The sequence below is a fragment of the Rhododendron vialii genome, chromosome 13a, assembly GCF_030253575.1.
Source record: "Rhododendron vialii isolate Sample 1 chromosome 13a, ASM3025357v1".
Taxonomy (NCBI): domain Eukaryota; kingdom Viridiplantae; phylum Streptophyta; class Magnoliopsida; order Ericales; family Ericaceae; genus Rhododendron; species Rhododendron vialii.
The window spans coordinates 31,106,765-31,120,543 of record NC_080569.1 but is presented as its reverse complement, the minus strand read 5'-3'; the positions used below and the strand labels follow the sequence as shown (position 1 = coordinate 31,120,543).

General features: G+C 38.6%; 1 protein-coding gene across 1 annotated transcript; it reads left to right on the top strand.

The window, feature by feature from the left end:
• The first annotated feature begins 258 nt into the window (after positions 1-258).
• On the top strand, positions 259-3,225 carry LOC131312579 (protein LATERAL ROOT PRIMORDIUM 1). The gene is made up of 3 exons (XM_058340439.1): positions 259-720; positions 1,175-2,075; positions 2,776-3,225. The coding sequence occupies exons 2-3, from the start codon at positions 1,349-1,351 to the stop codon at positions 3,108-3,110; spliced, it is 1,062 nt and encodes a 353-aa protein (XP_058196422.1). The 5' UTR covers positions 259-720; positions 1,175-1,348; the 3' UTR covers positions 3,111-3,225.
• Positions 3,226-13,779: the final 10,554 nt, after the last annotated feature.

Below are 13,779 nucleotides of genomic sequence, written 5' to 3'. Positions count from 1 at the left end.
AATAAAGTCCAAAAATTTATTCTTTAATTTTCAGGTCAAAATATTATGAATTTTCGTAACAAGCAAACAAAATAGGGCGAGAATTACTAGTTTCGTTTTTTGCTAGTTTCCATACAAGAAATCATTGTATCAAAGGCTTTTCACGCGCCATTATGAGAGTGGAAATCTGAAGATAGGGAGTGGAAGGGGGAGGAGAAGTTGGCGAAATGAATGAGAGGTGTCATGTGACTTTAGGCCTGCGGATCAAAAAAAGAAAAGAAAAAGAAAGATAGACTTTAGGCTCCTCTCTCTATCTCTATCTCCATAACATTACAAAAAACTAGAGAACAAAAGTCTTTATACTCGCACACTCTCTCTCCAAACTATAGTTAGCTAATGTGATTATTGGAGAGAGAGAAAAAAAGAAATGAGAGAGTGAGAGGCAGAGAGGAACCCACCTCAGTTTCGCTTTCCAAACGAGGAGAGAGAAAGAGAAAGAGAAAGAGAGAGAGAGAGAGAGAGAGTGAAGGAAGGGGATAAAAGAAGCTCAGAAGAAGCCAGCAGTAGCAGAAGCGGAAGAAGGAAGAGAAGAAGATTGATGATGTTGATAATGATGAGAGAGAAAGGTCGGCAGCAACAATAACCACTAGAGGGCAGCTCCCTGTCCAGTCTTCAAGACTACCCCCCAACAGATGCAACACAGAGAAGCAAAGATAGAGCATATAGAGAGACAGGGAAAGAGTAAGTTATATAGCACCAGACCCCATAGAAGCTCACTACTCTCTCTCTCTCTCTCTCTCTCCCTTCTGTTATCACTGCCCATAGAAGCTCACTAGTCCCTCTCTCTCTCTCCACCAAACTTCCTGCCATCAGAAAAGCCAAACTGAGAGACAGTAGCAAGTTATATAGTAGCACCAGACCCCCAGCAGTCTCTGCATCAATATCACTAATTACATCTATCTACATATGTTAACATATATATAGATAGAGAGAGTGTTTCAAATACCCTCTAGATCTCTCCCTCTCTCTCTAAAAATCTCTCTGCCGAAAGAAATTTGAGAGACCCCACTTAGCCCCCTACATATAAACAATGATTTCTCTTACAATTTTCAGTTTTTTCCCTTGTCATAATACCTACTGTGGATGTACCTATAGTCGTATGCTGATACATGTGTATATCTATGTGTGTCTGTAGATATATAATCAACGATTACCGGCAGTTGTGGCTACCACAAGGAGACTCCCGTCGGATTCCGGCGCATTCGCAGACTGGGTAGCCTCGTCCTCCTCCGCCGGCGTCCGAGCCACAGATCAGGACCTCTCCCTCGGATTCAATTCCCCCGCCCCCGGACCCGCGTCCGGGGGCGGAATGTGGCCCCCGTCCTCCTCCTCGGCTCGCCAGATCAACTACGGCCTCCCTCCGGAGATGGGGATGGTGGGCCACCTCCGCGACGTCTTCGTTGTGGCCCCCGCCTCCTCCTTCCACCACCATCACCACCACCACCAAGACGCCGCTTCCGCCGATCCCAACGCCCAACTGGGCGTTGGGGTCGGAGTCATCCCGCTCCTCAACATGGGAGGAGTCGATCAGGACGATTATTACAACAGCAGCAACCGAGGCAGGAATAACAATACAGGAATTCAACCAATTCATCAGTTCTGGCAGCAGGCGACTCCACAATCTCAAAACTCGAATTACCTCAAAAAACCCATGTTGCTTGACCAAACTACCCCTCAGAACCTACTCCAAGGTGGTGCCGGGATTGGAAGCGGGAGCGGAGGGTCCAGTTCGACGGCCACGTGCCAAGACTGTGGCAACCAGGCCAAGAAAGACTGTAGCCATAGGAGGTGTAGGACTTGTTGCAAGAGTAGAGCGTTTGATTGTGCCACCCACGTGAAGAGCACGTGGGTGCCGGCGGCTAGGCGGAGGGAGCGGCAGCTGATGGCGGCGGCCAGCGGGCCGACGGCGGGTTCGTCGGGGTCGACTTCTGGGACTAAGAAACCTAGGCTCATTACTTCCCAAACTACTACTACTTCTCATACCTCGGCTTCTAATACTCCTCCCAGAAGCTTTGATACTAGTTCTAGTCACCAAGGTTTGTGCTTAATTCACATTTCTCTCTCCCTCTCTAGAATTTTCTAATGGAAGATGATGTGAGTTTTTCTAATGATTTCATCGTGAGCATAGACAGCCAGCAATATTATTTACTTTTTGGATGAATTTTATGTGCTAAAATTTGATTTATAAGCATTTTCATGTGTATTTCATACTTAGAGAATATGTATAAACAATCATGTTTCTTGTACCATGAAATTTCTTGTACAATGTTGTACGGGTATTTGGGTGTATTTTGGGTCATCAAATCACGCGATAACATTGTGAATTGGTGACGATTTTTACGTGATTTAATGGCCAGAATTACACTTGGACCTGTTCCGCTAAGAGAATGTATCGTGAAAGAATGACCTGTATCGTAAAGTAAAAAAATAAATACTTAAAAGCTAATAAGAACCTTAACGGAACATGGTTTAAAAGTTTTAAATATCTGTACTGACATATATGTGTGTATGTAGGATGAACTCTATTCGTTTAGCCATGAAACATCTAGGATTAGTAGACATAATAAAGGGTTTTTGAAGATGGAAATGAGATATACCGTACGCTACGGAATATTAATCTGGTTTTTACAAGTGGAGTTGTTAGGGAATTTTGTGATAAAGCCTTTTATTTATTTATTTATTGCATTTGGAAATGTAGTTTTGGACGAAGTTGAATTAATTAATTTTGATGTACAGATGCAAGTTTTAAAGAGGGATTGCCGAGCCAAGTCCGAGCCCCGGCGGTGTTCAAGTGTGTTCGAGTCACCGCCGTGGATGAGGGAGATGACGAATACGCATATCAAGCCGTGGTAAAAATTGGCGGTCACGTCTTCAAAGGGTTTTTATACGATCAAGGGGCCGAAGGAAGGGAAGAATTTCCCAATATTTCCGAGCTGCATTTGGGTGGTGGTGGCGGCGGTGGAGGGAGGAATGGGGCTTCGTCCTCGTCTCCAATCATCGATGCTGACGTTTACGCGGCTTCCGGTGGTGGAATGCTCGGAGGTTCCGGCTATGGTAACCAAATAAACTGATTAAGTATTTCCATAATTTCTAGGGTCCAAGGCCATGGTGCTAGAAGGCTCCTAATTGCGGAATTTACATTAATGTCGCCTAATTAATTCAATTTCTGTCGCCTTATTATCATTAGGGTTGTGTCTAATTTGCCTTGTAGCAATGTGTTTCATCGAGTCTGATATGCCTCTCTATATGATTATGAAGTATGTCCACAAGTGCCTTGGTACCATTCGTGACTTGTTAGAGCACTCAAAATAGTAGAGTGCATCGGCAAAGAAGCGTTAAACCGGTGACGTTACATCCCTCAAGATAGTAGAGTGTATCGGCATAGAAGCGTTAAACCGTTGACTTTACGTCCTTTGATGGATCACGAGATCCCAATTCCCCCACCTCTATAATTTTTAAGGTAATAATTTTTTTTCATTTTTTTTAATTTAGTTGAATCAAAGTATGTGTGATTCATATTAGTTTGATAGACTTTTGATGTGATAACACATTTGGTTTTTGACAATAATTTATTGCATTTGCTCCCTTTTTTTAGGGGTTCTTGTTCCCCTATTTATTTGCTTTGTGTACTCATGTGGAGTATTGTTTTTATTTAAAGGTCAAATCTACAGTGTAAAGCATATCCTCGAGCACTGTGGCATGAGCCTATCTTTAATTGTGGTGCCATTTTGTCTTGCATGTAGACATTATTACACCCTTTTGATTAGACATTCCTTGAATTTTGTATATTTTTTTCCCCTTCTTTTCTGTTTCTCCTATTCCAATTCATAAATTAACCAAAGCTATTATTAGTGCAATCATCATGTACAAGGTTCTGCCATTACTTGTGTACTCGAGAGCGCTAGTATGCGTACTTTGGTTGGGTTTTGTTCGGGCCATTACTTGTGTACATGAGCGCTAGTATGCGTACTTTGGTTGGGTTTTGTTCGGGCCATTACTTGTGTACATAAGCGCTACGTACCCGCTAGTATGCTTAATTACTTTGGTTCGGTTTGATTTCAATATTGCTTGGTTTAGATATCACCTAGAAGTGACTTGGTGCGTTCTATCATGGTTTTTGTTGCTTTAGACTTGGGTATCATTTATTGCCTGAAGGAGGAAAAGCCCATTTCATGGATGTCATTTTCATTCCACTTTATTGCTTATAACGTACTCTTGTCATTTTCTGCAATTTTAGTTTTTTACGAAAACTCGTCTCATTTTTTAAATACAAAATAGAACACTTTCAAACATCGTTTTAATTTTTTCGCGCACCCCTCCTTCAAATTGGTGCCAAAGAAGCAGCAGAAAAATTATGCTCGGAAGTAGTATTTTTTTTTGACTTATAAAATTTCACGACTTTTCGGAGAAGAAAACGGAGCGTTTGTAATGCAGACAACCTTTCAATTCCATGCATTCAATGGAGGCATACAAATGCTCTTGCGTTGGGAAGTACACCATTCTCAAACTGAAATTCCATACATAAATGGTGTCCCACCCACCAGTATGACAGCCGAACAGTGTCCTTGAAATTACTATCTCAATAATGGGTTTTTGCTTTGAAAAGAAACTAAAGAAATTAAAAGCATCCGAACTATGTACCAAAATTTAAGTTTGTACAACACTAGTAAGTTAGATATATGATCTTTCCTTATTCATACTTGTTTTTTTTATTTTTGATCAGCTTATTCATATACTTGTTGACTGTTGCTGGTTTACTTGTTTCGTTGTTCATGGACATTTCTTGCTAGAGTGTCTTTGTTAAAATTTTCTTATATTTTATGGATTTGTTTTTATAACCGGATGTCCGGACCAGCTTGCGCGCACCTCGACTAATTCCGGGCCCTGAAGGTAACGACTTGGCATAACTCCCAGTGACCTTGAAAGTAACGATTAGGTATAACCTCCAGTGGCCCAAGGTTTGGAATGTTTAGCTTCCGGAGGAATGAAACTTGTGATCTCATGGAGGAGCACTTATTGCTTTCTCACAATCAAACCCCTTAGGATTTTGTATTTTATGGATCTCAATCATCTGATACTGTGGTTTTCAACTACTCGTTTAATTTTGTTGGCTTTACTCTTATGCCTAGTATAAGAGTAACAAGGCTGATATTTCTAAAAATGAATAATTTTTTCAGTCGACGTATCAATATGTCCCGTATTTGTGTCCCTTTTTTTTTTTTTTTTGATTTTTCTGTATTAGTATCGTGTCGCATCCATATTCCGTATCCGTATATGTGCTTTTGAATTTTTTTTTATCCTCGTACATATATGCTCATCTTTGCATTTTCTCCATTACTTGTTTTCTAATGATTTTCTTTTATCCCCTTGAGATGCTATACTCATGTGTGCTGCAATTGTTGACTTGTGTATAGATTAAACAATGTTTTTCCCCCCCTTAGATTATGGTTGCCAAGCTTTTCTTTTTTCCACCACCCCCATGTGTCTTTTGTGAATGTTTCCTATAAATATGTCCACATAGTAATTCATAATAATTAAATTTCACAGCTAGATTCCATTGTCATCTGTTTGGCAAACAAATACTGAATCCTCTACTTACATTATTGCTAGTATTTGTTTTGTTAGTGTTTGCTTTTTTCTTGATGCAGAAGACACCTTTTCTTGCTGTCCTATAAACTCCTGACATTTATTTTATTGCATTCCCTTTTGTTTCCGACTCCAGCATGTGAACTTTGAAACACGCATCATGTCTATAATGGATAAAAGCACCAATATCCTTGTCTTGTGCTGCCTGCTTTTTATTACTTGTTTTGCAATCTACTCTCTCTCTCTCACACACACACACACTCACACACACATTAATGAGACATGAGTTATGGAGGATGTTAAGAGCACTACCTCCAGTGGTTTTGCAAGTTTTAAGAAATGCTTCTTACGCACACCCACATACATGTGTGGGATCCGCACTTGAGCCCACGCATGTGTGATTGGGCGTCTAAGGGGGGTGCGTTGTTTGCGTAAACAGCACATCTGGTTTAGAAATGCCAAACAAATACTCCTTATGGCATTATACATTGCTGAAAGAGCGTACTAGTTTGCTCTAATGGTGAATGCACTACTTTTTTTATTTTTTATTTTTATCATTATGAACATTGCCTGGGGTCTACCATTTGGGGATATGACAAGAGGAGTACTTGGTGTACGGGAAATAATTACCTTCTTCCTTTAACTTAGTTATTGTGTTCTCTCTTTATACATAATTCAATATCTGCGCTATTGTTGCCAATGTGTGCCGCGGCCCTTTTTGACGTACTTGGGTTGTGTTGGCTCTACGCTTAGGTCACTTTTTCCGGTTAGTGCCTTGAGAACTCTGTTTTGGGTTTGGAATAATCTCATGTTTTGGTGATTAGTGGTCTCTGTTGGTTTTGGTGAAGAGAACCACCTCTAGTACAGTAATGACTCGTGATGTTTAATTGTATAAACAGCATTTGTGTTTCCATGATTTGAGCCTGTGCTTGAGGATATGAAATTAGGATAAAACCCACCAAAGGGCGCAGAGGCATCAACTCTTGTGCTGGTTAACTTCACTCAGAAGTTTTTCCTCTTTGTTCTGGTTCTTCTCTAGCTAATTGTACCTTCACCTTTCTAATTAATATTTTCCTCCTGTTTGTTTATTTGTTGTTTTTGTTTGTGTTATGTATCCATTTTCCTCCCAAGGTTGGGAGAATGTGCCTATATTTCATGTGTCCCTATGATTAAAAATCCCTCCGAAACTAGCATATGAGCATGAACAGCCATTTCCCTCATTGCCAAATTATTTTGAGTCTGATGCCTTATATACCGCTATATGAGAGCTCCGCTTTTAGATACTTTGGACAAGTTTTTGAATTCCTTTTCTGATTGATTCCTACTTGAAGAACATGTCTATTTAATACTCTTAATAACTTCCATTTAGCATTGTTTTGTCCTTGTTCTTTGTGTATGCTGTTGTTCGTGTCTGTATGTTATATGAGATCTATTTCGTATTTAGTATGGTTTCTTTCTTCTTTTTTAATTTGTAGATACTGTCTGTTTAATCTTTTAAGCTGGAAGGAACATGCTTAATTTATGAGTTTGATTTGTAGTTGTTGGATGTTTTCAGAGCATGGAGGTAGTCTGCATTCATTCCTATTTGGTAATAAGTTGGAATCTTTTGTATGTAACATCGGTACGCCTCACATATTTTTCTTGCGATGTTCTTGACCCCGTGAAATTGGCCAAAAGATCTTGTAATGCATGAGTAGAGTTCCAACTTATATTTTTCTTTTCTGTGATTTTTATTGCTGAAGTTCCTAGGTACATATGCATTTTAGGGGCTTGAAAGTGGTGCGTCAGTTTGACATTCGACTGTCTCCGCAGCTTGGACGTTTCATGGGTGCCATGTCATGTATATTTGATGTGATTATCAGTTTGTGTGCAGTTGAATGTTAGTCCAATGTAAATCTGGTGTTGTCGTATTCTCTTCTTCTCAAGGATATGATTATATGCTTTATCATGTTGCTTCACTTGGAAAATCACTTGGTTCTGAAAGATGTTTGATATGCATCATTTCCTGGGACATATTCAAGCGTTTTTTTACCCTCTTGTTTTCCATGTGTTTTGCGCTACATGCATCGCTACAGTTTCACAAGTCATGTTACTTCTGTGCTACGATATCCTGGGCTGAACTCTATTTAAAGTAGCTCTTATTGAGTTCGGCCTTGCATCCTTTCCGGCTCAATACCCATTTGATTCTTTTTGCAACTCCGGGACTTGGCCACTCTCTATCAGTTCGCATGCTTTGGGCGAATGATCCAAGATTGACAGGCTGCTTTTCCTTTTTTTTTTCTTACGGAATCACAATCGTACGATTTCAATAGCAAATCATATATCCTTCGTAGCAAGGAATTCCGTGATACCACGGGGGTGTCGATGACGTGGGGCTTAGCGGTGGCCTCTGGGTGAACTGAGGTTCCATTCTTTAGGTTGTTATGGTTCCATCAATCCCAGCACTTTTAATTCTTCTCTCCATTAAGGATCTGAGTACTTCAATCTTTCTCGTTATGGGTTGCCCTTTAATCCTTCTTGCAGCGCTAAGAGTGTAGCATGGCTACTGCAGTTTTGATTTGCATGGTGGAGGATGCCTAGTTTGGAAAGGGTATTGTTTTAGTGAGTTTGGGCATAATTTCAAAATTGAAGCATAAATGCAAAAACATGCAAAGTCGGAGCATATTAGGCCTTGAAAGCATCCAAGTTCAGGGATTGCCAAACGGACAGCTCGGATAGGTGCTGCACAGCAACCCTGCGCTGCTCTATCTCAACACTCTTTTTGGACACTTCATCGTGAATCAACCTGTGTAGAGATAAACAAAGAATCCATAACATCAAGTTTAAAAGAAACAATATGCCCTTGAGGCACACTTTTAACGGAACAACTAATAGGATAGTATCCCTGTTTAAAAGTCTTCAAAAGTCTAAAATCTGGCACCATTTTAGCTCATTTGTATCAAGTTTCGAGGTTATCGATAAGAATCTCTACCATATACTTGATAGCATGACTACCATAATTTTTGGCTAATAAAATGGCCTTTATGCATAGGCCTTGCTCTAATGGTACTTAAACCTTGTTTAGTCCTCCAAAATACTGGGCTGTAAATTACTACTGTAGAACATAATTAATTTGATGTTCCCATAGGAATAATAAAAGGAAATTGATATTCGCGCTCCACTTTTTATTGATGGCATCCCGCTTTGTTCAAGAAGTTATAAGTAATTTTACGTTAAAATTAAAACGCCATCAGTAAAAAATAGAGCGTGAAAATCAGTTTTCCTTAATAAAACTACTGATTTCATGGAAAGCTTTTAAATGGGAGCATTGCACATGGTACCTAAAATTATAGTATTTGTTTTCTAGCTGGATGTGGAGGCCTCAAATGAAATCAAATTCTTCACCATAAGGTTCTGTGATGTTTCTGTTTTGGGTAAAAAGCTTTCTTTTCCCAACGAATAGATGTCCGATTTGTTCCATTACTTGCCAAAGAAACAAAAAAAGCGCCAATCCCAAGGGGAGTAGAGATGCTTTTGTTCCGGAGAGAAACTTATTCACTGCTGAAGTTGTTTACAGCAGCAACCAAACGTGACCGTTCAAAAGTGTTCTAGACGATCCGAAGATTTTAACAAAGTTTTTTCGGGGAAAAGCTTAGCTTCTCTCTGGAAAAGTTTTATTAACATTCGGACTATCTAAAACACTTTCGGACGTTCGTAATTGGCTCCGTAAACAACCATTTACGGCTCCAGCGTTAAAAAGATTCTCTTTGTTTTTTTTATAGTTTTAATGTTGGATAAATTTCTCGTGAGTTTATTGCATCCCGCTGATAAAAAAAAAAGTTTAATGCATCTCTAAGGGCTCGTTTAGGGCTCCTTTGGCCAAACTTGTTCAGGACTTCTGACACGATCTTTTTGGTTGGCTATTCTTAATTTTTACTAGATTTTGGGTCAAAATTTTCCATCATAGTTTTCATCTCGATGGAAAGACTCGGAAAAGTATAAATATGCAAGCAAAGTTGAAAAAAAAAAAAACATCTAAGATGACGAAAAAGACCAAAAAGTTAGCATGCTAAATTTTTAGCCAATTTGCTTCAATTGTGAATGAATCTGAAAATGTGGGTCTTAACCCTTATGTGTACAAATCTAATTAAATTTTAAGTAAATAAACTACGCACTACGTAATAAAATAATAATCATACTACTAATTAGCTGGACTGGCCGGTGGGATTCCATCGCAGGTCGGTAATTCCTAAATTCGAAACCCTTAATCATGGAGTCTCAGTGCCACATTCATAGGTTTATCTTTTAGGTACTACTGTAGCCTTGAGAGAGAGAGAGAGAGAGAGAGAGAGAGAGAGAGAGAGAGAGAGAGAGAGAGAGAGAGAGAATATAAAATAATAAAATACGGGTGGTGGTCTTAACTATAGATGAAATAATAAAATACGGGTGGTGGTCTTAACTATAGATGATTTGGGTGGCTCTAGAACTAATGCTGCACTGATTTATGGTGCTATATTTCTTATGGTCAACTTGGTAAACAGAAAGAAACCTAATTAGGAACAGAAAATCGAATAAAATTAGCCATTTAAGACACTCATTTAAGCAATTAATTTGTTAAGAATATAAAGAAAATGAAGCCACTTCAGTCTTTTGACCAAGGGCATTGGCAAAACGAGAGGTTGAAACCAATGAGCTGTCCTTGCTTGTGGCGGAGCTAGAATTAGTAATAAGAGCCAGAGATGTGACGCTTTTTTATGGTAGTCCACTTTTATTATTGCGTAGTATGAGATAAATGTTAAGTTAACGTCAGACTTTGTCTTGAACTTAATTTGTTTTTTTAGTTGAATAAAAGTTTAATTCAACTCTCTTGGTCATTAAATGAAAGTCATTGAAATATTTTTTTTCATGATTCAAATCATTCATTTTCTATTAGAGTGTGGAAAATCAAGTTGTTCGCACACTGATAATTGCACATTCATTCCTGTAAGACTGGGGTGATCCATGCTCACCAGTGTTCTAAAAATCGCTAGGCGCAAGTAGGACGGAAGAAGGGCACCTAGCGGCTACTAATCGGCTGCCTAGAGCCCCAAGTGACCGACTAATAAGCGCCTCGACCGATTTAATTTAGGTGTTGTACCAACGCCTAGCTGCTAGGCATAGACTAGTCGGCCGCCTAGACTGACTTTTAGAACACAGCCCATGCCACGTACACCCCTTCCATACAGGCTACGTGGCTGGTCCCTTCATTATGTACATTGCCCCCAGCTAGAAATATTAAAGCCAACTCTAGCTTCTTAAATGCATTGTCCTTTTTAGTCATGCATTATTACACGGACTTGCTTCCCATAAACCATTATAGGTGATGTGTTTTTATTAGTAATGTTTTTCTTATTATTTCTGTAATTTCTTCCCGTTTATGATGTTTCATTAGTTTGCTGCTTACTCGTACGGAGCTAAGAAATTAATAGGGAAGAAAGAACGGTTTCCATGACCCCACCACCCAATCTGCGTCGATGATAAAAAATGTGTGTTATTTATCCCAAGCATTTTTCTTACGGCTAGATCTAACCTCCTGGTCCCTGCGCAAAGGAAAAAGAATTTCACGCTCTTCCTTTCGGAAAGGAAAGATTAGTGAAATTCTATTGATTGCAGCTTTCTGATCTAGACCTCCGGAAAAAACACGAAACCCAGAGCATTTTGAATTTTCCATTTATCTAAAAATACCATTATTGGTTCATTCTTCATCGAATCATATAGATGATTTAGTCATAATAGAATATGTATTCTTGCGGTTGTTTTGGAAATTCCATTTGTCTAGGATTATTACTATCTTTTCTAGAAGGTAAAGAAAGAGTGAAATCTCATAAAATCGATTAATTCCTCTAATATTTTCTTTTTTAGAGAACAAATTTTATTAGTTAACAAAAGAAAAGCAATTCATTGTATTTTTCTGGACTTTTATAGGGAAATTAATGTACTTATTCAGTAATGAGCCACTAACTAGCCACTATGAGTCCACTACGTATACGTATGTATATATAATCGACATTGTTTATGAATTAATGACCCAATAACTAGCCACTATGAACATCTTCACCATCCGGGTGGAGAGAGTAAAGATACAAATGGGTTTACTTGACCTCACTCATTTTAATTAATTTCAATATGAGATTTTTTTTCACCCTAATTTTTTTTTTTTAAATTGCCCCAAATTACTTCAAATGCATAAAAATTCCTATCATTCTTCTTTTCGGAAGTTAGTAGTATTACGAATCAGGCTATTACGCATTTTTTTTAACATATATCAACTTTTTAAGACCAATTGCAAAACAAAGTTATATTTCGCGCGCGCACACGCACACCCCTTATAATTAACCTTACTCAGCTATTTTTTTTGAATGAGCAAATAGAAAAAATGACTTACATGGATATAATTTTTGACCCCACCAACCAAAAACTTTAGCTAGCTCAGCCCCTGTCTGCACGTTACGTTTATGAACTATGACCATGATAGTCTTTTTGTTACCAAACACCATGGATAACTAAGACTTATCGCCTTAATGTTGTCCATATAGAATTCCCCTTTTGACAGTACACAAAGTACGCAAAAAAACATTCCTCCAGTAAATTAAACTGGGTATGAAACTGTTTTAATTTGTTGGTCTACTACTCCTAGGATCGATCTATATATTCATGTTAATGGCAATATGCGACGGCAATGACGAGTGGTTTATGAGGACCGTGGATAGGTAAGTCAAGTGGATAAGGCTCTTCACCACGAGGCGCTATTATGTGAAATGGGTATATACCCCTCTTCTCAAAAGAAATGCGTAACTATCACAGCTAACTAGTAGAAGTATATGGCGGAAACAAGCCGTAGACTATATGCCTGTTGTTGTTTCAGGATCTAGTAAGTAAGGGGATAAAGAAAAAGGCGAGTGTGTTGGGAGCCCTTACTACGCAGGATGTTGACTTGTGAGCCAATATAGCTTACGTCCCGATTCGAACAACAGTTCATCCGTTAGAGCTTTAATTACAAGTAGATTATCTGTACCCACAAGGATATAGGGACTCTATATTTCATCTTCGGTGCCATTGCCAGAGTGATGGGCACATGCTTCTATTCGTATGGAAAAAATTAAGTTTGACAAAATCAACAACTCAGTGGTCGTTTTTCTCTCCTATAAATGCACAACAAATACGACACCAAAATCGACAACTCAGGGGTCGTTTTTTCTTCCTATAAATGCACGACAAAATATGACTTTGAGAAATTGCTTGTGGTTTTCCGAATTATGCATGCGTCCATGGACAAAGTCACAAAATTTAAGCAACGAATCTTCTAGTTTCGCCTCTGGTGGTAAAGTTGCTACACGCATGTCACAATTTTGTTCTGTTAAAAAATGGGTTTTGAGGGTTTTAGTTTAGTTTTTTCTACTGAGACAATACAGTTTGGACGTTTGAAGATAACGTGACAGTCCCTTTGGAGGCATCCAATAAAATTGGAAGAGAAAATAACGCGACAGTAGTCCATTTTGTCTCCAAGTGATTGAGACATAAGACTCTGTTCGGTTTGGTTAGTCCATTTTGTAACACTCATGATAGAGCCATTCACAATTGCATTCGGGACTACCGGATTTTTTGTTCTAAATGCAGAAAAAGGCTTCTATCTCAAATATAAAATGAGAGCAAACATGTTGGCCTAAGAGCATCCACAATGTAATAATCAAAACTAAAAGGTTGCTAAAGTTAGCAATGTTTGCTCAAAAAAATGCTCACATTGTAATAACCAAACTTAGCAACCTCTTACCAACTCATCAAATTTTGACCTTTGAATAACCAAACTTAACAACTTTTACTAATAACCAAAACTCAATAACCAAACCCAATAACCAAATTCAAAACTAAAAAATTAAAAAACACATCACATTAGAATCGTCTTATCGAGACGAATAATTTAGTGTGATCGGATGCGTAATTGAAACTCGTTTGCAATTGGACATAGATGCATTGCGTATTGTAGGGAGTTTTTTAATAGAAATACAAAAATAACCAATGTGGAGATCAAGTTTGTTAAGTTTGATTATGAACTAAATGGATAATCAAATGTTGACGTGACATATTTTGGTTATCGATTTTAATTATTCCCATTGCGGATGCTCTAAGCTTCTAAGG

Excerpts from the sequence above, each read along its gene's own strand:
- LOC131312579 (XM_058340439.1), top strand. The coding sequence starts at position 1,349 with ATGTGGCCCCCGTCCTCCTCCTCGGCTCGCCAGATCAACTACGGCCTC. Across the intron at positions 2,076-2,775 it reads TACTAGTTCTAGTCACCAAG|ATGCAAGTTTTAAAGAGGGA; the intron begins GTTTGTGCTTAA and ends TTTGATGTACAG.